The following is a 21,265-nucleotide window of genomic DNA, read 5'->3' on the forward strand; positions in this document are numbered from 1 at the left end:
CGAATCGCACAACGTAAGAATCGCGATTTCTAGTTCGAATCTATTTTTTCCCACACCCCTAACACATATACATACTGTACATACATACATACATACATACATACATACATTTTTTACCACTTGTCCCTTTTGCGGTCACAGGGGGTCGCTGGATCCTATCTCCGCTGCATTCGGGGTAGACCCTGAACAAGTCGCCACCTCATCACTATTTGTATATATACATGTAAACATATACATGTGTGCGGATATATATATATATATATATATATATATATATATATATATATATATATATATATATATATATATATATATATATATATATATATATATACATACAAACCCCGTTTCCATATGAGTTGGTAAATTGTGTTAGATGTAAATATAAACGGAATACAATTATTTGCAAATCCTTTTCAGCCCATATTCAATTCAATGCACTACAAACACAAGCTATTTGATGTCAAACTCATAAATTTTTTTTTTTTTTTGCAAATAATAATTAACTTTGAATTTCATGGCTGCAACACATGCCACAGTAATTGGAAATTACCACTGTGTTACATCATCTTTTCTTTTAAAAACACTCAATAAACGCTTTGGAACTGAGGAGACTAATTCTTGAAGCTTTGAAAGTGGAATTCTTTCTTGTTTTATGTAGAGCCTCAGTCGTTCAACTGTCCGGGGTCTCCGCTGTCGTATTTTACGCTTCATAATGGGCCACACATTTTCGATGGGAGACAGGTCTGGATTCCAGGCGGGCCAGGAAAGTACCAGCACTCTTTTTTTACGAAACCACGCTGTTGTAACACATGCTGAATGTGGCTTGGCATTATATTGCGGAAATAAGCAGGGGCGTCCATGAAAAAGACGGCGCTTGGATGGCAGCATATGTTGTTCTAAAACCTATATGTACCTTTCAGCATTAATGGTGCCTTCACAGATGTGTAAGTTACCCATGCCTTGGGTACTAATACACTCCCATACCATCACAGATGCTGGCTTTTGAACTTTGCGTCGATAAAAGTCTGGATGGTTTGCTTCCCCTTGATTGATTGATTGATCGATTGATTGATTGATTGATTGAAACTTTTATTAGTAGATTGCACAGTGTTACATTACATACCTGTATTCCGTACAATTGACCACTAATGGTAACACCCGGATAAGTTTTTCAACTTGTTTAAGTCGGGGTCCACGTTAATCAATTCATTGTCCGGATGACAAGATGCCGAATATTTCCAAAAACAATTCAAAATGTGGACTCGTAAGACTACAGAACACTTTTCCACTTTGCATCAGTCCATTTTAGATAATCTTGGGCCCAGAGAAGCCGGCGGCATTCCTGGATGTTGTTGAAAACTGGCTTTCGCTTTGCATAGTAGAACGTTAACTTGCACTTACAGATGTAGCGACAAACTGTATTTAGTGACAGTGGTTTTCTGAAGTGTTCCTGAACCCATGTGGCAAAATACTTTAGAGATTGATGTCGGTTTTTGATAGTGTCGTTTGAATGATTGAAATTTGTATTGGTAGATTGCACAGTTCAGTACATATTCCGTACAATTGACCACTAAATGGTAACACTCGAAAAAGTTTTTCAGCTTGTTTAAGTCGGGGTCCACGTTAATCAATTCATGATCTGAGGGTCCTTCAATGTTGGTTTGCGGCCATGCCGCTTACGTGGAGTGATTTCTCCAGATTATCTGAACCTTTTGATGATAATATGAACCGTAGATGTTGAAATCTCAAAATTTCTTGCAATTGCACTTTGAGAAACGTTGTTCTTAAACTGTTTGACTATTTGCTCACGCAGTTGTGGACAAAGCGGTGTACCTCGCCCCATCCTTTCTTGTGAAAGACTGAGCATTTTTTGGTAAGCTGTTTGGTAAACTTGTTCCCAATTAGCCTGCACACCTGTGGGAGGTTCCAAATAAGTGTTTGTTGAGGATTCCTTAACTTTATCATTATTTATTGCAACCTTTCCCAACTTCATTGTCACGTGTTTCTGGCATCAAATTCTAAAGTTAATGATTATTTGCAAAAAAAAATGTTTATCAGTTTGAACATCGACTATGTTGTCTTGATAGCATATTCAACTGAATATGGGTTAAAAAAGATTTGCAAATCATTGTATTCCGTTTATATTTACATCTAACACAATTTCCCAAGTCATGGAAATGGGGTTTGTATATATATATGTATATATATATACATACACATATGTATGTGTACTTGTTTTAATATATGTATATATACATATATATGTGTACATGTATGTATATATATACACATACATGTACACATACATATGTATGTGTATATATATACATTTGTTGTATTTATATATAACAAATGTATATATATATATATACAAACATATGTGTACATGTATGTGTATTTATGTATAACAAATGTATATATATATACACATACATATATATGTATGTGTACATGTATGTGTATTTATGTATAACAAATGTATATATATATACACATACATATATATGTATGTGTACATGTAAGTGTATATATATACACATACATGTACACATGTATGTATATATACATATATAAATACATGTACATATATATATGTATGTGTACATATATACATAAATACACACACATATATATATATATATATATATATATGTTTAGGGTTTTTTGGTTTTATTTATTTATTTTTAACAATAAACTGCCAACAGGTTTAGTATATAGTGGTCAAAATATGATTTTAAATCATCATATAACCTGTCATTATTCACTTAAATATGATTACAAATATATGTAAAGTTTACCTTTTTACATCGGAGTGAAAAGTAGTAGAGATCATTTGGGGGTGTCCTAACTTTCCCCACCATGGACCAAATACTAAAAAGTCAAAAGATGTGGGGGCCATTCTGATGTTTATTCTTTGCAAAGAAAAATGCTAAAAAAAAAAATAAAAAAAAAACAGACATTACATATAGAACAAACCTTTGTTTTGGATGAAAAAGTGGATTATAATTATAGTTATTAGTATCAAAATGTCGTCCCTCTCTCATTTCATGACTCGTTTCGGCTCTTCTTTCCTAAATGTTGGAACTGACCCCCGGGCCATATTGTGGACAACCCTGGATTAGCTGATACTCATACAATCATCAGTGGGTAATACAAATCAAAATAATATATGATATTCTCCCCCTGTCTTTGAAAACTATAGTGACAGCGCTAATTTAAATCAAGGGTCCTTGAACACACCACAGTTATGTGCGTTGGGAGGCAAAAGTGAAATTGGTCCACAACTTTTTCCAATGCTGCCACCAATACATGTATTACCTTTTTTTCTATCCCCTCATCCTTGTTCCAAATTGCTGGGTGCTGTGCATGTAAATGCTTGAAGCTGAATATTGATGACATCATGACGTCTATGTTGCGTAAAGTGTTGGTTTAAGGCAGGGGTAGGGAACCTATGGCTCTCGAGCCAGATCTGGCTCTTTTGAAGACTGCATCCGGCTCTCAGATAAATCTTAGCTGACATTGTTTAACACGGTAATTAATGAATAAGTTTGCTGGTAATCACAGTGTTAAAAATAACGTTCAAAATATAAAACATTCTCATGCATTTAATCCATCCATCCATTTTCTACCGCACCTGTTCAAGAAGTCGCATTAATGGTAAGAAATATTTTATTTATTGTTGGTATAACTTCATAATAACAATGTTATTAAAAAGAATAAGAGACTTATTATACTCTAAAAATGTTGGTCTTACCTAAAAATGCTCGCATTTCGTTGTATTCAGTGTTAAAAAAAATATTATATGGCTCTCACGGAAATACTTTGTAAAATATTTGGCTTGTATGGCTCTCTCAGCCAAAAAGGTTCCCAAACCGTGGATTAAGGCAGTGGTTCTTAACCGTTTTTCAGTGATGTACCCCCTGTGAACATTTTTTGAATTCAAGTACCCCCTAATCAGAGCAAAGCATTTTTGGTTGAAAAAAGGAGATAAAGAAGTAAAATACAGCACTATGTCATCAGTTTTTGATTTATTAAATTGTATAACAATGCATCGCTCATTTGTAGTGGTCTTTCTTGAACTATTTGGAAAAAAAGATATAAAAAGAACTAACACTTGTTGAAAAATAAACAAGTGATTCAATTATAAATAAAGATTTCTACAAATAGAAGTAATCATCAACTTAAAGTGCCCTCTTTGGGGATTGTAATAAAAATCCATCTGAACTTAATTCTAAACATTTCTTCACAAAAAATAAATCTTTAACATTAATATTTATGGAACATGTCCACAAAAAATCTAGCTGTCTACACTGAATATTGCATTGTTGCATTTCTTTTCACAGTTTATGAACTTACATTCATATTTTGTTGAAGTATCATTCAATAAATATATTTATGAAGGATTTTTGAATTGTTGCTACTTTTGGAATCGTTTTAAAAAAATCCCTTTGCATACTTTCAAGTACCCCCAGGGGTACGCGTACCCCCATTTGAGAACCACCGGATTATCCATCCATCCATCCATTTTCTACCGCTTATTCCCTTTCGGGGTCGCGGGGGGCGCTGGCGCCTATCTCAGCTACAATCGGGCGGAAGGCAGGGTACACCCTGGACAAGTCGCCACCTCATCACAGGGCCAACACAGATAGACAGACAACATTCACACTCACATTCACACACTAGGGCCAATTTAGTGTTGCCAATCAACCTATCCCCAGGTGCATGTCTTTGGAAGTGGGAGGAAGCCGGAGTACCCGGAGGGAACCCACGCATTCACGGGAAGAACATGCAAACTCCACACAGAAATATCCCGAGCCTGGATTTGAACCCAGGACTGCAGGAACTTCGTACTGTGAGGCAGACGCACTAACCCCTCTTCCACCGATTAAGGTATCCAAATTAATACTTTTTCCTTTTTCTAAGGGGGTTACATTCTTAATATATTCAAAGCAACCCTTTTATTGAACTTTTACTGCAATATATTTGTTTTGTGTTAACATTCATGATTTACCACTTAAATGAAATAGAAAATCATTACAAACTTTAAAACACCCATACTTGTTATTTAGTTTCTTAATCAAGCTTTCAATTAAGTTCAAATATATATGTATGTATTTGCATCACACATAAGTTTGCATTACAAGTTTATCTGAAGTTTTACTCTGAAACTGGGCACCTCTGCATTGATTAAGTGCTGATCTGTGACCAGTGATAACATGACTGCAATGTATTTAGAAAAATATGTTGTTATACAATTTGTTAATGATAAATTTTTTGAATAAAATTAAGTAAATATATGCGACGTCCTGCGGGTAAAGGATTGCACTTGCGGGCAGCGTTGGGCTGCACAAAAGGAGCACCAAAACCAGTCGTGACCCGTCTGCAGGCCTCACCACGGGTGTACAGAGCCCACGAAAGAAAGACCGCCGAGGCCAAGGGGACCACAGCCCCAGTGGGTCACATGCAGGATTGGAGGGGGTCGACCATCCAGACTGAAATGAGCCTAATGGGACAGAAAATGTGTCCTCGGTGTGAACTCGGCCTTCTCCCACGTCGCCCCACCACCGCCGCCCAAACTTCAATCAAGCACCTTTTCAAGCCCGGCGACACGGAGGCGACACATGGGCGAGAGAAAGGGAGCGAAGAGATGCTGCATGCTGACTGTGGCCTGCACATCCATTTCTCCAATGTGTCCGCCAACATAAAGGCTCCTCCAGGTCATTTTTCAGCCGCGCGTCTCATCACTATTCTGCAGAAACAACCTCCCATATGCACCGTTAACATTTGGAGCCTACATCCGAGCACATTCCACTCATATTCCATAGGATTTTCGGTGTTTGACGCATAGCAACAACATGATGTTTTGCACAATGCAGTGCAGAGATTGATGATGCAGAATATCTCTTTCTTTTGTGCACCCCCCACCCTGCAAGGGGAAAGACTATATATATATATATATATATATATATATTAAATATATATATATATATATATATATATATATATATATATATATATATATATATATATATATATTAAATATATATATATATATATATATATATATATATATATATATATATATATATATATAGGCAATTTGTTAAAAGCAGAACAAATGCATTGGAAAATTGTAATTTAAGACCACGCTATGCTACAAAATTTAAACATATTGGCAAATCATGACTTTATTCACTTTATTTTGTACATGTGGAAACGTGGCGCTATAGAAAAAGCATACAAAACCAAAAAAAAAAAAAAAAAAACACTACTTTCCAAACACATTGTCTTTTAAAATGATCCGCATGCAGCTTTGTGTTCAATCCACGCGCGTCCACGTACACGCACCAGCAGCAATAAGCCGCAGAATTCGTAAAGACCATTTAAAAACACAGTGATTTTGTTTTTGAAATATTCAAATATCCACACACTCTTCCACAGAGCCGCAAACACGACCTTATACTCTGCCTATACAAAGAAGCCATGGACCAATATAAAACTAGAAGACACTTACTGTTTTATTGACCAAGATGATTAGCACAAGTACACTAATAAACTCCGTTTATTGCAATTCACAATAATCTTTCTTTAAAAAAAATAAAAAATACGGCCTAAGCACAACACCAACACTAAAACTAAATGTTAAATTAACCAAAATATCCTGTTTTTGAAATACACAAGGTCACATTATCCGAAACATACAAGTTCAAGATCAATGTTTTTTTTAATCTCCTAATACCAAAAATAATTATTATGTTGATTTCCTTCCAGTGTCGTTTGAAATAAATATATTGTGCATTACACCTGTGCTGAAAAATGTCCCCAAATAATATTTGGATAAAATGACTGTCTATATGTTTTCCCTTCATTCAAAGCATAATAAAAAAATAAAAAAAACAATCAAAAGGGAGTTTTAAATAAATTAAACCCTGTTTCACGTTAAAAAAAAAATTAAAAAATACAAAACAAGTCATCGGTATTCTCAATAACCCATGCCATATATCATGCATTTTGTACAACGTTGGATTTGGAGGAAACTGCACAAGATGGCTACGAAAAAAAACAAAAATATATAATAATTCTATAAATAAGCAGTTCAGTTTTTTTGTCTTTTGTTTTTGTTCTGCATGTGTGGATTTTATAACCTGGTAATATCCTCGCCCAGTTCATCGGAGGCCCCTGTGTTTGTGACCGAGGAAGAAGCCCCGGTGCCGGCTGCAGAGCTGGAGATGGAGCCGGACGAGGAGGAGGAGGAGGAGGACGAGGAGGAGTTGGCCGAGGACCGCACTTTGGTGTTGGGCAGCCTGTGGTCCTTTTTCCATTTCATCCTGCGGTTCTGAAACCAGATTTTGATCTGGCGCTCGGACAGCACCAGGGTGTGGGCGATCTCGATGCGCCTCCTCCGAGTCAAATAGCGGTTATAGTGGAACTCCTTCTCCAGTTCCAGCACTTGCTGGCGGGTGTATGCTGTCCGAGACCGCTTGGGCTCCGTCCCATTGTAACCCGAGTTCACTATGGGGGGGGGAGTGGGAGGATGGGGGGTGGGGGGTGGAGGGGGGGAGAAGAAGAAGAAGGAGAAGAAAGTGGATAGAAATAAGGGGAGAAAAGGACTTGGAAGATTTATGTGGGGGATTTATTTAAAGGCAACTTTAGGAGTTAAATATGAGCTCAATTATTAATGCAATATTAGGAAGCTGTATTTTTTTTTTTTTTTGGCCTTATTTATAACCCCCTTGCTCTCTCTCTCTCTCCCCTGCATGGTGCAATACATAACAGCAGAAGCCACATGGCGATACGGCTGCCCTGAGTATACCTCGGCTATAAAATTTATGGCGGGTGTAATTACCAATGCCGAGTCGTAAATCCGCCTCAATTGTGCCATTTCAAAAGGCTTCCCTTGCTTTTGGAAGCAGGGGGCTGGCAGCGAGATGGGGTCTGGTGGAGGGGGGAGAGGGCGGACATAAACACGCGGGTTCTCCTACCAGTGCTGACGTGGATCTTCTTCATCCAGGGGTACACGACCGGCTGCTTGGAGGCGGCGGCGGCGGCGGCTGCGGCGCTGTTGGGATGCTCCGGGGTGGCCTGGTTGCAGGCGGAGGCTGCGGCCGGCGGGGTGGCAGGGGACATGGACAACTGTGGGGTGTCGCACGAAGCGGGCTGCCCCTTGGCCGCCTGCAGCAGGTGCGCGGTGTGGGCTATCCCCGCATGTCCGCGCGGCGTGTCGGGCTCGGGGATGCTTGCACAGTTGTACTGGCGCTCCTGGTAGCCGCCGGCCCGCGGCGGCGGGTACAAGTCCTGGTGGTGATGCTGCTGGTAGCCCGGCTCCCTGCTGGCGCGGCCGTAATATTCGGGGCTGTGCTCGGGGATGTAGTTGTTTTGCGAGTATTCCTCGCATGGAGGAAATTTCGGATCAATGTAGTTGGACTCCATCAAATACGAGCTCATGATCATTAATTTCTGGAGTGGAAAATAATTTTTCTAGCTTTGTCGTTTTTCCTGCTCCATAAAGCCCTCCTACTTGCGAGCAGCCCTGTAAAGTTACTTTTACCACGTGACCGGGCCGACCAATCGCTGCGCTCCGCCAAGTTCCCGGATGAGGAAACCAGAGGTGTTTAGCATACCTCCAGTCGCCATTGTGGAGTCCATGCAGGCGCGCTCTCTCTCTCTTCCCCCCCTTCCCCCTCCTCCTCTCTTTCTCTTCCTCTCACCAAAGCAATTGATCTTGGCCACAAAACTAGGAGCTAGTTGCTGACCAAGTAGGGGAAAAATTATATAAAACAGCGTTCCAGTTATTCAAATGGAACGCTGATACGCCAAGTATAAGAACCATCCATCCATCCATCCATCCATTTTTCTACCGCTTGTCCCTTTTTTTGGGGGGGGGGGGGGCTGGAGCCTATCTCAGCTGCATTCGGGCAGAATAATAATAATAATAATAATAATGGATCAGATTTATATCGCACTTTTCTATTGTTAGATACTCAAAGCGCTCACAGAGAAGTGGGAACCCATCGTTCATTCACACCTGGTGATGGTAAGCTACGTCAGTAGCCACAGCTGCCCTGAGGTAGACTGACGGAAGCGTGGCTGCCAGTTTGCGCCTACAGCCCCTCCGACCACCACCAATCATTCATTCATTATTCATTCACCGGTATGGGTGGCACCGGGGGCAAAGGTGAAGTGTCCTGCCCAAGGACACAACGGCAGCGATTTAGATGTCAATAGGTGGGAAGCGAACCTGCAACCCTCAGGTTTCTGGCATGGCCGCTCTACCCACTACGCGATGCCGCCCCTGGCGTCATACACCCTGGACAAGTCGCAACCTCATCGCAGGGCCAAGTATAAGAACCACAATAGCTAACTGTTCCCATTGGTAGCCTACATAAGGTAATTAAAGGCCTACTGAAACCCACTACTACCCACCACGCAGTCTGATAGTTTATATATCAATGATGAAATATTAACATTGCAACACATGCCAATACAGCTTTTTTAGTTGACTAAATTACAATTTTAAATTTCCCGGGAGTTTCGTCTTGGAAACGTCATGTAATGATGACGTGTACGCAGGATGTCACGCGTTTTTAGGAAGTATGAGCGCTACGCACACACACAGCTAAAAGTCGTCTGCTTTAACGGCATAATTACACAGTATTTTGGAGATCTGTGTTGCTGAATCTTTTGCAATTTGTTCAATTAATATTGGAGAAGTCAAAGTAGAAAGATGGAGTTGGGAAGATTTAGCCTTTAGCCACACAAACACTGTCAGACTTGGCCGTGTTTTTACCACACCAACACGGTGTTACTACTCCAAACAAGGTTTGTTGTGCCTCTAATTGGTGTGGCGGGATTTTGTTGGCGGAAAACAGGTCTGATCATTCATAATGTTTGGGGACAGGGACCCCTTCTGCATAGGCAACAGCCTCATTGAATGGTGCTATAGATGTGCTTGTTTTAAACTAAAAGTACATCACTTGCAGAAATACACAAACAAGGATTAAAACTATCCATTCCAAGCCTTGTATTACATATGCCACTCTGATGCACTATACAAGTGGTTCTCAACCTTTTTTCAGTGATGTACCCCCTGTGAACATTATTTTAATTCAAGTACCCCCCTAATCAGAGCAAAGCATTTTTGGTTGAAAAAAAGAGATAACTGTGATGAGGTGGCGACTTGTCCGGGGTGTACGCCGCCTTCCGCCCGATTGTAGCTGATATAGGCACAAGCGCCCCCCCCCCACCCCCCTACCCCAAAGGGAATAAGTGGTAGTAAATGGATGGATGGAAAAAGAGATAAAGAAGTAAAATATGCACTATGTCATCAGTCTCTGATTTAATAAATTTTATAACAGTGCAAAATATTGCTCATTTGTAGTGGTCTTTCTTGAACTATTTGGAAAAAAAGATATAAAAATAACTAAAAACTTGTTGAAAAATAAAACAGTTATTCAATTAAAAATAAAGATTTCTACACATAGAAGTAATCATCAACTTAAAGAGCCCTCTTTGGGGATTGTAATAGAAATCCATCTGGATTTATCAGCTTAATTCTAAACATTTCTTCACAAAAAAGAAATCTTGAACATCAATATTTATGGAACATGTCCACAAAAAATCTAGCTGTCAACACTGAATTATTTCTTTTCACGGTTTATGAACTTACATTCATATTTTGTTGAAGTATTATTCAATAAATATATTTATCAAGGATTTTTTATTTCTTGCTATTTTTAGAATATTTTAAAAAAATCTCACGTACCCTTTGGCATACCTTCAAGTAACCCCAGTGGTACGCATACCCCCATTTGGAAACAACTGCACTATATTATACTATGAATTGATTAACGCGGACCCCGACTTAAACAAGTTGAAAAACTTATTCGGGTGTTACCATTTAGTGGTCAATTGTATGGAATATTTACTGTAATGTGCTATCTACTAATACACGTTTCAATCAATCAATCAAAACTATTAAGTTGTCACAACAACATCAAAAGCTCAAAACGATTGTGTTATTATGTTAGCTCAGTTACAGCTCATTTTATTACCTATTCTGTGTTTCATGTGTTTTATGTTGCACGATTACACCAAGAAAAAATCCTAGTTTGTGAACCCATTCTCAAACAACCGCAATAAAAAAATATTCTGATTGTGATTCTGATTCTGATTATCGCACTAAAAAGACCCAAAAGTATTCAAATCTCACTCTGAGAGGTCAATATCCTATAACTTGTCGTTTGATCAAAACTGAGCATTTGATAAACAAAGCACATGTGGCAAGATCAGCATCATGCATGCCAAATAATTATGCTTCAGAAAGTCCATGTTTGCATGCACCCTTGAACATGTCTTGACCATGTATGGCCAAAATAAAAGCATGTGACCGCAATACAAAAGAGTGTTTCACATACTATTTCAAATGAACAGATGTACAAAAAGACATTGCACTTGGAAAAAAACTTACTTTTTGAGGGGTTTTCATTTAGTAAATGAGCATGCACTTTTTAGACAATAAGTAGTCTAAAGTTGGAAAAATATATTCGGTAAGCTCCCACAAGTATAGTTTTTTTTCTTTTTTACTTGTACTGTTTTTTGTTGTATTTATTTATTTATTTAATAAAATACCATTCTATTTTTTTTCACATACAGTTTTGTACGAGTTTCAATAAGGTACATGCATTTTTTTTCTCAAGTGATATGTTCCATGTAAAAACAATGAAAATTAACTTTTTAAAAATTGCTTAACCAAGTCAGTACTGGCAAACATCCATTTTGGTGCAAGTTGCAATTTGGAAATCCTTCATGTTCCAAAATGCTGATGCTATCTGGAGCAGGGAGCACATTAGCTCTGCTTTTATCTGATAGAAACGTGTCATGTGCTGCATGTCCACTTTCTTATCTGGGAGTCAGCTGAGGAGAGAAACTATGACTCCATGGTCTCCAGCACACTTTTTTTTAATGTGTTGAGCTGCATTAAATAATGATAATAATAATAATAATAATAATAATAATAATAACAATAATAATGATGAACTAATAGTGTTACTATTAATGATAATAGTGATGATAATAATGATAAATACAAAACAATAATAATAATAATAATAGTTTGCAGTGTGTGGCTCCATGCTTGTAGTGAAGGCGCATGCATGACATATCTATTAGCGCTCGCAAAGATGTTCGAAAGCCTTTTATAGCGCAATAAAAGCAGTAAATCAGTCACTTTTAAACGACCGCATGGTTCCCAGCGTGTTTCACGGGGTCGCGCACGGTAGCTCAACACTCCTTGTGGCTGCCTCCAGCTCAACTATGCATACACTTGGCCGGGTCAGCGTGAATGCACGCACACGGTCCACTCCTGCATGTGTTTACATCCCACGACATAAAGCATGCATACACTTGCACGTCGAGGCTGAGGCGGCGTATTGCAGCTGCCCATGTATTCCCGTAGAGACGGATTTGTGATTGTTCTCCACACAAATTCGGTTCTACAGGGTACATATAGACAACTAATGCGGATCTCTCATGCCTTTGTGCAAAGGGTGGAAGGAAAAAAAAACATGCAACTAAATACTAACATGCTGCATGGTGTAGTACATTTGCACAAGGAATAAAGCATCTCCCCTTAGAGGTATATGAATATTCAGTCCCAAACACACAGGCCTGCATACAAAGGGACCGCATGACAGCGCTGATGAAAAATAAGTTTCTATTGTCCCCCACCATTTCTTTCTGCTCGCTATTACCATACTGACCGTCCGCTAACCTTTCTCGCTGCCACTCTGGAAGCTAATGAGAAAAGCCCGTGATGAAAAATGTCATGTCGGACATGTGGCCCCGTTATTAAAGAGCGCAAACGTAAAGCAGCGGATTGCGCAATCGATGGCATTGATTACATTGGAAACGCAGAGGAACGTCTCAATGTGAAGATTCGGGAGGGAAAACAGTCAGGTTGCTTGTATGCAAATGTTTTCTATATTTGAGGAAAAGGGGACGAGATTGTTGCTCGGCGCAGATGCATTTTAATATTAGTTAGACAGGCTGACCTGCGCTTCACCCCGCGCGTTCCAATAGTTCACTGCCAAGCATTATTGATGGAGGGGATGGCGGGTTTTTTTTTTTTCTTTTTCCTGGACACAAATGGCTTTCATATCTTGCACCTAGTTCAATAACTAGTTATAATGTACAAGTGAAAAGGATGAGGGCCTCGGGCGGATTATTTGAATGTTTCATTTATTTATTGTCGGACTAATTAAGCAGGCCCTCTGATAATTAAAAGCGTTGCAAGTGCAATGCACTAAATGTGGTGGTTGTGTGCAAATTGGCGTGTCAGTAGCAGCAGATACATGCAGTATTCCACTTCCTGATTAAATGGCTATAATAGTGTTTTAATCAAGGCTCCTAGCCCTATGGTGTAATAACACGAAGCCACATTGTCCGGTTCAAATAATAATAATAATAATAATAATAAAACTTTTAATGAAGTGCAGATTGGTGGAATATGAATATGCACCAAAGCAGCAACCATGGGGGCCCCCTAAGAAACCATTGCTTGTTTTGCACTTCGTTGTGGTTCATTAAGTCTCTACCAGTCCAACTTGAAATGACTATTAACTAAGAAGTGTGCTCAACATATGCTGGAAATGCAGTAAAATACAAACACAATGGGGTTTTTTTGTTTTTTTTTGCTTTAAATACACAACACAAGCGTCTAACCGTTTCCATGGGGAGTGAAGGGCCAGGAAGGCAGCTGTTGGTCTTCAAGCACATGAGAAGCTGCAAGAAGTGTCAGATCTCCTCCATGGAGACAGGTGGACAGGCGACACATCCACGCAGGACCCCACACATGCACACACTCGCTCTTCCGTATAGACTGCTTCTGGAAAACACAAAGAAACATTGACATCAAACATGGTGCAAGGAACATATGTTTTAAGATGAACATATGGGGCTGAAACATGCCTATTCTTATTGCAATTAAAATAGTTAGCACTATTTTTGACCAATAAAGGTAAAGTTCTTCCATTACTGTAAATGTATGTAAATTATTTAGATACTATCGTTCTATATATATATATATATATGTATATATATATATATATATATATATATATATATATATATATATATATATATATATATATATATATATATATATATATATATATATCCAAGCATGTGGAAGTACCATTTTATGTGACCATCATTATTAAGAGTCTTTATAATGACCATGTGATTGGTTTATTTACAAGTGCATGCATTTCATGGGAAATGAAATTTTAAAAAAACCTTATAAAAACATACTTTATGAAAAACATTTTGATTTAATTTTAAATTCAATTTCATTAAAAATGTTGAAAGCCTACTTTATATAAGGTATATAAGCATATATACATTTCATTTTACACTTATTTACTTATTTAGTCTTTAGTGGCTAACACGTAAATGATCAATAAAATATCCGTATAAATACAAGATACAAATATGATATGATAGGAAATATGATGAACTAAATATAACAATAAAACGTTTTAAACATTTTAACCAATTTCTTTTTCATTATTTGCATGCATAGGTGTTTCTATACTGGCCTTATTGCATTAGACAGCAGAATATGTATACGAAAAAAAGTATACAACGTATTATTATATATGTAAACATGTTTACATATATCAAAATAAGTTGTGAATCTTTTAAATATAATACAAATAAATACTACACACCACTTGCTTGATACATCTGATATATATATATATATATATATATATATATATATATATATATATATATATATATATATATATATATATATATATATATATATATATATATATATATATACATATATATATATATATCAGATGCATTATATATATATTCCGCCCGATGGAAGCTGAGATAGGCGCCAGCGCCCCCCGTGACCCCAAAAGGGAATAAGCCGTAGAAAATGGATATATATAAATATATATATATATATATATATATATATATATATATATATATATATATATATATATATATATATATATATATATATATGTACTCTAAATAATCTAAATTAACAGGAAACCCACTTACCCTTAAGTGACGTGCACATTAAATAATATCAATGAGAACTTTTAATGACAGGAAATTGCTTATATCATTTTGACATATTGCATTGACTGTTGTTTTAATTTATAAATATTAACTCATGATGTAATACCAAATTTGGTGATGATGTCCTGGAGAGGCTGTAAAATAACTAAATGATCCAAGGAGAAAAATGTAGGGGGGTTTAAAGAAAGTCCACATAAATCTTAAAGCATTTTTGGTTCTTCCCTGGGCTAATATTCTATGAATAGAAAAATGAATTCCCTCTATAACACAGGCATGCAGACTAAAAAGACTTTGTGTTCACATTGCAAATACATTAGGGTCGCGTTATGATATGCTGGGACTTGATGGGTCTTATTTTGGGCTGAGACAAAGGAAAAGTCACCCGGAAGTGACCTCTGCTGCTTGAATAATGATGATGACAACATCACAGGTCAGGGAATGGAACAAAAAAGCACGCAGCCTGGCAGTGAAAGCGGATGTTTGGGTTGCTTCACTTTTAAAGTCAATGCTACTAAAACAGATGAATGCAATATAATGTGCAGCAAAGCGACCATAACATTGTGCGTTTTAGCTTAATGGGTGTTCTACTATAGTTTGTTGGGCTTCTAAAATAATGATCAAATGCACTGTTAAGGTGCTCAAAATAATAGCTTCCTCTTGAACCACATGCATTTATTAGACAAAATACAGCCGTGACACGAGGACACACACACACACACACGCGCGCACACACTCATGAGGAATGTGTCACACAGTGCCCCCTATTGGAAGAGTATTACGCATCAGCCTGCACCACCACAAACCAGCGTACACAAACAATTGGGCAATGCTTAAAAAGCATAAACACACACGAGTCTTGCCATGGGGTGCAAGACGAAAGTAAAACTTGCAGACTCCAGACGAGGAAACAACTATATATAGTCTTGTGGATGCAACTTGAGGCTCTGCCGAGGCTGTTCACACCGTGCATGAGCATAAGAATACACACTCTTGATCAAGTCATGAGACGTAATGACGTCATCTTTTAAAACCCACAACCAAATACAAACAGCATTATTAATGACATTTCTCACACGTGCACAACATTGGCAAACAGCAACCCTTCACTGCAGTTTTCGACTTTTCACGAACGACTGTGACTATATGCAAAGTTACTCACAGTTCTTGCAAACACACACACACACACACACATACACACACACACACACACTCACACACACACACTTATAATAGGGCCAAGGTGCGTATCATTATGAATAAATACAGCATTGCTTCAAAATAACATCTGTGTTACAAAGTGTTTATTTTTCTTTTATTGAAAAGAAAGGTGGTGGATGTGGAACATATTCACCATTAATTAGTAGCTTATTAACATGCAAATTAGTAACATATTATTAATGTCTTAATTCTGCATGGCCTTATATACAAGCCATTAACTAAGAATCTTCCCTTAATAGCCTCGGAATTATTGCTTATTAGTAAACCCAACGTTAACCCTTATATGTTATCATAGTGTCCAAACAACTCTAAATTAAGTATTTCTTACTTAGAATATGTTCTCCATACTAAAGTGCTACCAACATAAAATATACAGTATTTCCTCTATACCCACAACTTTCTTTTTCATTTACATTTTGTTTGTATAAATTAATTTATCAAATCATATAAACACTGAAAAACAGGATGAAACAAGGACTTAAAAATAAATATCGACGAATAAAACCAGAACATTTCCCCTATGACCTCATTTGGATGAATTGAATTGAATGAAGTCAACGATCCACTCAAATCTAACAATTTAGGTCATGAAGGGAAATAAATAATTCGGCCGAGTAGGCAACTTACTTGAGACCCGTCCAGGTTCCGTATGGACCGGCACCTTGTCCCCACTGCCAGCAAAGCCTATCTGGCCTCAGATAAGGCGAAGCCAGCAGCTGGGCTTGCAGGACAGTTAACATTATATATGATGTGTATATATCGAAGGTTTGTCAGCTCTTGCAGGCCATAAAAGCCACTTAAATGACACCACGTGTTTCCTAAGCACCATTCACGGCCTGCTCGCGGCAATTGGCATATGTAACCTTGTAAACTTTAAAATAGCCCAAAAAAAAGACACTTGGGGGAGAGAGAAAAAAAAAGAGAGAAGGGATTCAATACATTGTTGCAGGCCCTGCGGAGATAGGAAGTGCGTGGACGCTGCGTGTTTTTGGGAGTTTTAAAGGAGTCATACAAGGGTGAGTGCATGCACTTTTATTGCATGTTTTAAGTCCTTTAAACTATATATATATATAATGGCTTTACTTTATATGCATGAAATGAAGCGGCCATATGGGCTGTGGTGATGATGCAGGAAAGCAGACTTTGGCATCCCAGGTTGTTGTTTGGGAAGGGGGGGGGGGGGGGGTGTATTATCACAGCCGAGGACCTCGCTTCCTTCTCCGGGCAAAACAGGAAACGCAGTCTGTCTGGAAACGGGGGCAATAAAGTTTTATAGGGGCCTTAAACTTCGTAGCACGTTTGTCACACTGTAAAAAAAGGAGGAGGGGGCTTTGGCTTCCGAACAGTATTGCAACCTGGTTATTCCATTTTTACAACAACAACAAAAGCCATCATGGATGTATGATCAAAGTTTATTGGTTAATAGTCAACATTGATGCGTCTAATGTCCCTGCGCGTCACAGTATCATCACACGTTACATATACACAGTTAGCCTACAAAGATACTTCAGTCAGTCACGAAATATACGGGTTCACTTGAACGCACCACACTTTCAAATACAACACTTTTTTAATGTGGTTTTGCCTTTGTGGACCCTCAACCACCTTGTCCTCCAAAATGGGCTCATCGTCGCATCGGCCTAATTCCTTTAGTAATGTAAACCAATTGATCAATGTGAGTGATATTCGATATATTAGGTCCCCGCCACTGCAAAGAGCGACACATAATTGGTGATGAAGAGCTGCGCAGGGCGGTGTCATGATGTCACTGCTGCCCGCAGTTCATCCGGAGGTCAGGCTGGCTTCTCACCCAAGGCATTTTTTTTTTTATTATTATTATTCCTTCACTTTCATTTTACTGTCCTTCTTCCATTTCATTCTTCGGTTCTGGAACCAGATTTTGATCTGCCTCTCGTTCAGGCACAAGGTGTGCGCGATCTCGATGCGCCTACGGCGGCTCAGGTAACGGTTGAAGTGGAACTCCTTCTCCAGCTCCAGAGTCTGGTAGCGGGTGTAACTGGTCCGAGAACGCTTGCCCTCCGATTCTGGGGTGTTATACAATGAAGGGTTAGCAGTCAGTAAAGGGAAATACATGTGAAGAAGAATCCATGTCAAATAGAAGCACTATATACATTTAGGACCCCCTGCCCAGTGTAACCCCTTTAGACATGAGGCCAAATACGTTTATTATGTTTAGTGGATTAATTTAAGATACGTTGAAAAACTAAACAGAGCAATAACCGTTTTTTATTATTTATTTCTTAATATTTTGCCTGAAGCCTGGCCAAACAGAAATATATATATTTTTTATATATAGTATATTAAGTTCAAATTCATATTATATTGTTTTTAAATGGGTTTTTGATTGGTTTACTGCATCATATTGAGACTTGTGTCTCTTTATTTGGATTCTCGCGGATATAGGTAACGGATAAAAAAAAACACTACACGTTTTTAAATCCTCCGAATGCACACATCTCTAGGGTTTTGATGTATTTGTTTCAGACATGTTTGACAGGTTACATTGGGGAAAACATCACGTGGTTATATTTGCACAATTTAACATATGTGAAAAGGAGTAGGAAGAAGCAAAGCTGATTTCACCCTAAACGTGTCTTTTAGTGATAATTCGTTTCAGTATAAGTTTTGCACACCCTGTAATTTTTAAGTGAAAACACACAGTATTATTTTTACTTTCAAAAACTTACTTTGAAATTAAATGCTGTAAATATAAGCCTACTGTAATGTTTGCAGTACTTGTTGTAAAGTTGCAATACATTATGATGGAAGAATTTTACTGTGAAATAATGTTGCGAAATCCTCTTTTTTACAGTGTGTTTAAGTTATCAGCCTGCATGTGTGAAAGACAGGAAAGTGTTGAAAAAATATATTTAAATAAATACAACATTTATAATGACTATTTTCTTTTCTTTAAAAAAAACACATTCAGACTAAATATACACTGGTCTGAAATGTTGACTTAATTGAACGCTTCATATTGAATCCCTATATATAAAGAAAGTCGTAACTTATTGGTGATAGTCAATTGCTTACTTGGACCTCATTAGAGTGTGTGTGCGTGTGTGTGTGTCAAATATAGGGTCACTTGACTTAAATTGAATACACATTTTTGCTGTGGAAATAATTTCTAGACATGTAAATATAGGCTTTACTAAAAAAATAAGTATTTGCTTGATTTAATATTAAAGTTATCTTGGCCTTTACTTTCTCGCTGGCCTTGGCCTATAGCAGTGCAGTACAGTGGAGTAATGAAAATAAGGATATATTAAAACGTGACAAATGTCAAAGATTCTCTTGTATATTTTCAATTTTACCCTTGCCTTTGCAGGAGCTGCAAAAAAAACAAAAAAAGACAGGCCTGCTGTCTTGTATTTTTAATACTGAATCCCTGCCTTCTCCCTGCCTGCACGTTTGTATACAACGTTAGCATTTTGCAGTGAAAGTGGCCCACTGTCCATCTGCAGCCTGCAGCTATCTCGTGGCTCCAGTGCGTGGAAAAAGGTTGCACGCCTATTCAAATCTCTTTCGAGGTGAAAAGTTCATGCAAGGGTCAGGTCATTGGTGTTTCCCCAAAGTTCAATTTAAGGCTAAAGCTGCATTCTCTCTTATACACAAACACACACACACTGGAATTAACGCGCGTACTATACGGGGGTGTACAAAAAAAAGAAGCAATAAAGATGATAATACTTGGAGGAGAATTTCTAATATTATTTGATAATTTTGTCACAGTTTGATCTTCTGATCCAATTACTGCTCAATAAATCAGCCTTCAGATCACCTCTTCGCCGTAATAGAGCAGGTTTACGAGCAATGGATGCCTTTGTCATAAAATTTATGACCGCGAGTTTTTATTATTTCCTGCGTTTGGCCTATAAAACTCGAGAGGGAAAGTGGAGCAGCCTGAAAGAGACTAACTTTACCGTGGCTCATGTGCAGTTTGGTCATCCAGGGGTAAATCTGTGGTCCATGCTCGCTGTGCTGTTGTTGTTGTTGCTGCTGCTGCTGGCCGCCGTTGACCATTTGCGCGTTTTCCGCACTTCTGCCGCCTTCCTGACTCCGGCTGATGCCGGGTTTGACGCCCCTCTCCGAGGCTCTGTCCGCGAGCAGCCCCGCGGTGCTGCCGCACGGGTCGGAACCCATGTGAGGTCCCGCGGACACCATCGGGCTCCCTCTCAGGCTCGCTTGCACGTCATCCCGTCGGAGCGAGCCGGCAGCGGGGACGGGACGCGTAAAGACGGCGCCCACGCTGACGCCTCCGTGGCACAGGCTGGGTCCTCGCCCCGCCGCGCCGTAGCCAAACATGGCAGAACTTGTCTCGCCCGCTTGTCTCAAATTGCAGCTGTCAACGTAGGAGCTCATTTTGGAGAGATTTACACTTTCAGCCTGCGTGGATAGACGTCGCTCTTACTCCCTTATTTGTGTTGATCATTTCTGGTAGCCGCTTTTTGGAAAGAGAGAGAAAAAAAAATCAGCCTCTCCTTAAAAAAAAAAAAAAAATAATCCAGGATTTATAGGTGGAGAAGCCTTTGCTATCTTTTTTTTTAATTCTTGATCCAATGCGCGCTGCCCAAATATGGTCTATTCGTATGGGATCACGTGATCATGTTGGCCAGTCATAAATTGGCGTGGATGCTCAATGGAGATATTGATGAATAGCAAAAACGTGTCCAGTAAACTTCGAGCTGCTGCTGCGGGTGCTTGTTGGAGGTGGGGGGGGGGGGGGGGGGGGGGTTTGGAAGGTGTGGGGGGTAGTTGGGGTTGGGGGGTGTTGGTGTTGGGGTGGGGGGTGATATTTCCACGAAAAAAAAGGCAAGACTATAGGACAAGAGCGTCATCTGGTGTTTGGAATGGAGCAAGACGGTTCGGGCCGGACACACGCTCATAAAAGTCCCACTGTAATCCTTTGGAAAAAAACATA

General features: G+C 38.7%; 2 protein-coding genes and 1 long non-coding RNA gene across 3 annotated transcripts in view; all 3 read right to left on the bottom strand.

Annotated features, from left to right (window-relative positions):
* The window catches only part of LOC133554486 (uncharacterized), a 35,732-nt gene extending 21,871 nt beyond the window's left edge, over window positions 1-13,861 (bottom strand). Inside the window, exon 1 of the long non-coding RNA XR_009807126.1 lies at window positions 13,723-13,861. This is a non-coding gene — a long non-coding RNA (uncharacterized LOC133554486). The remainder of the gene's footprint in view (window positions 1-13,722) is intronic.
* hoxc4a (homeobox C4a) lies at window positions 6,504-8,840 on the bottom strand. Its single transcript, XM_061903308.1, has 2 exons — window positions 7,986-8,840; window positions 6,504-7,515 (listed from the first exon to the last, which is right to left on the bottom strand). Exons 1-2 carry the CDS (start codon window positions 8,452-8,454, stop codon window positions 7,142-7,144), a joined length of 843 nt encoding a protein of 280 aa, XP_061759292.1. The 5' UTR covers window positions 8,455-8,840; the 3' UTR covers window positions 6,504-7,141.
* A 3,853-nt stretch (window positions 13,862-17,714) lies between the features above and the next one.
* hoxc5a (homeobox C5a) lies at window positions 17,715-21,036 on the bottom strand. The gene is made up of 2 exons (XM_061903303.1): window positions 20,268-21,036; window positions 17,715-18,368 (listed from the first exon to the last, which is right to left on the bottom strand). The coding sequence occupies exons 1-2, from the start codon at window positions 20,704-20,706 to the stop codon at window positions 18,160-18,162; spliced, it is 648 nt and encodes a 215-aa protein (XP_061759287.1). The 5' UTR covers window positions 20,707-21,036; the 3' UTR covers window positions 17,715-18,159.
* Between the last annotated feature and the right edge of the window lie 229 nt (window positions 21,037-21,265).

Source organism: Nerophis ophidion, linkage group LG06 (assembly GCF_033978795.1).
Source record: "Nerophis ophidion isolate RoL-2023_Sa linkage group LG06, RoL_Noph_v1.0, whole genome shotgun sequence".
Classification (NCBI taxonomy): Eukaryota; Metazoa; Chordata; class Actinopteri; order Syngnathiformes; family Syngnathidae; genus Nerophis; species Nerophis ophidion.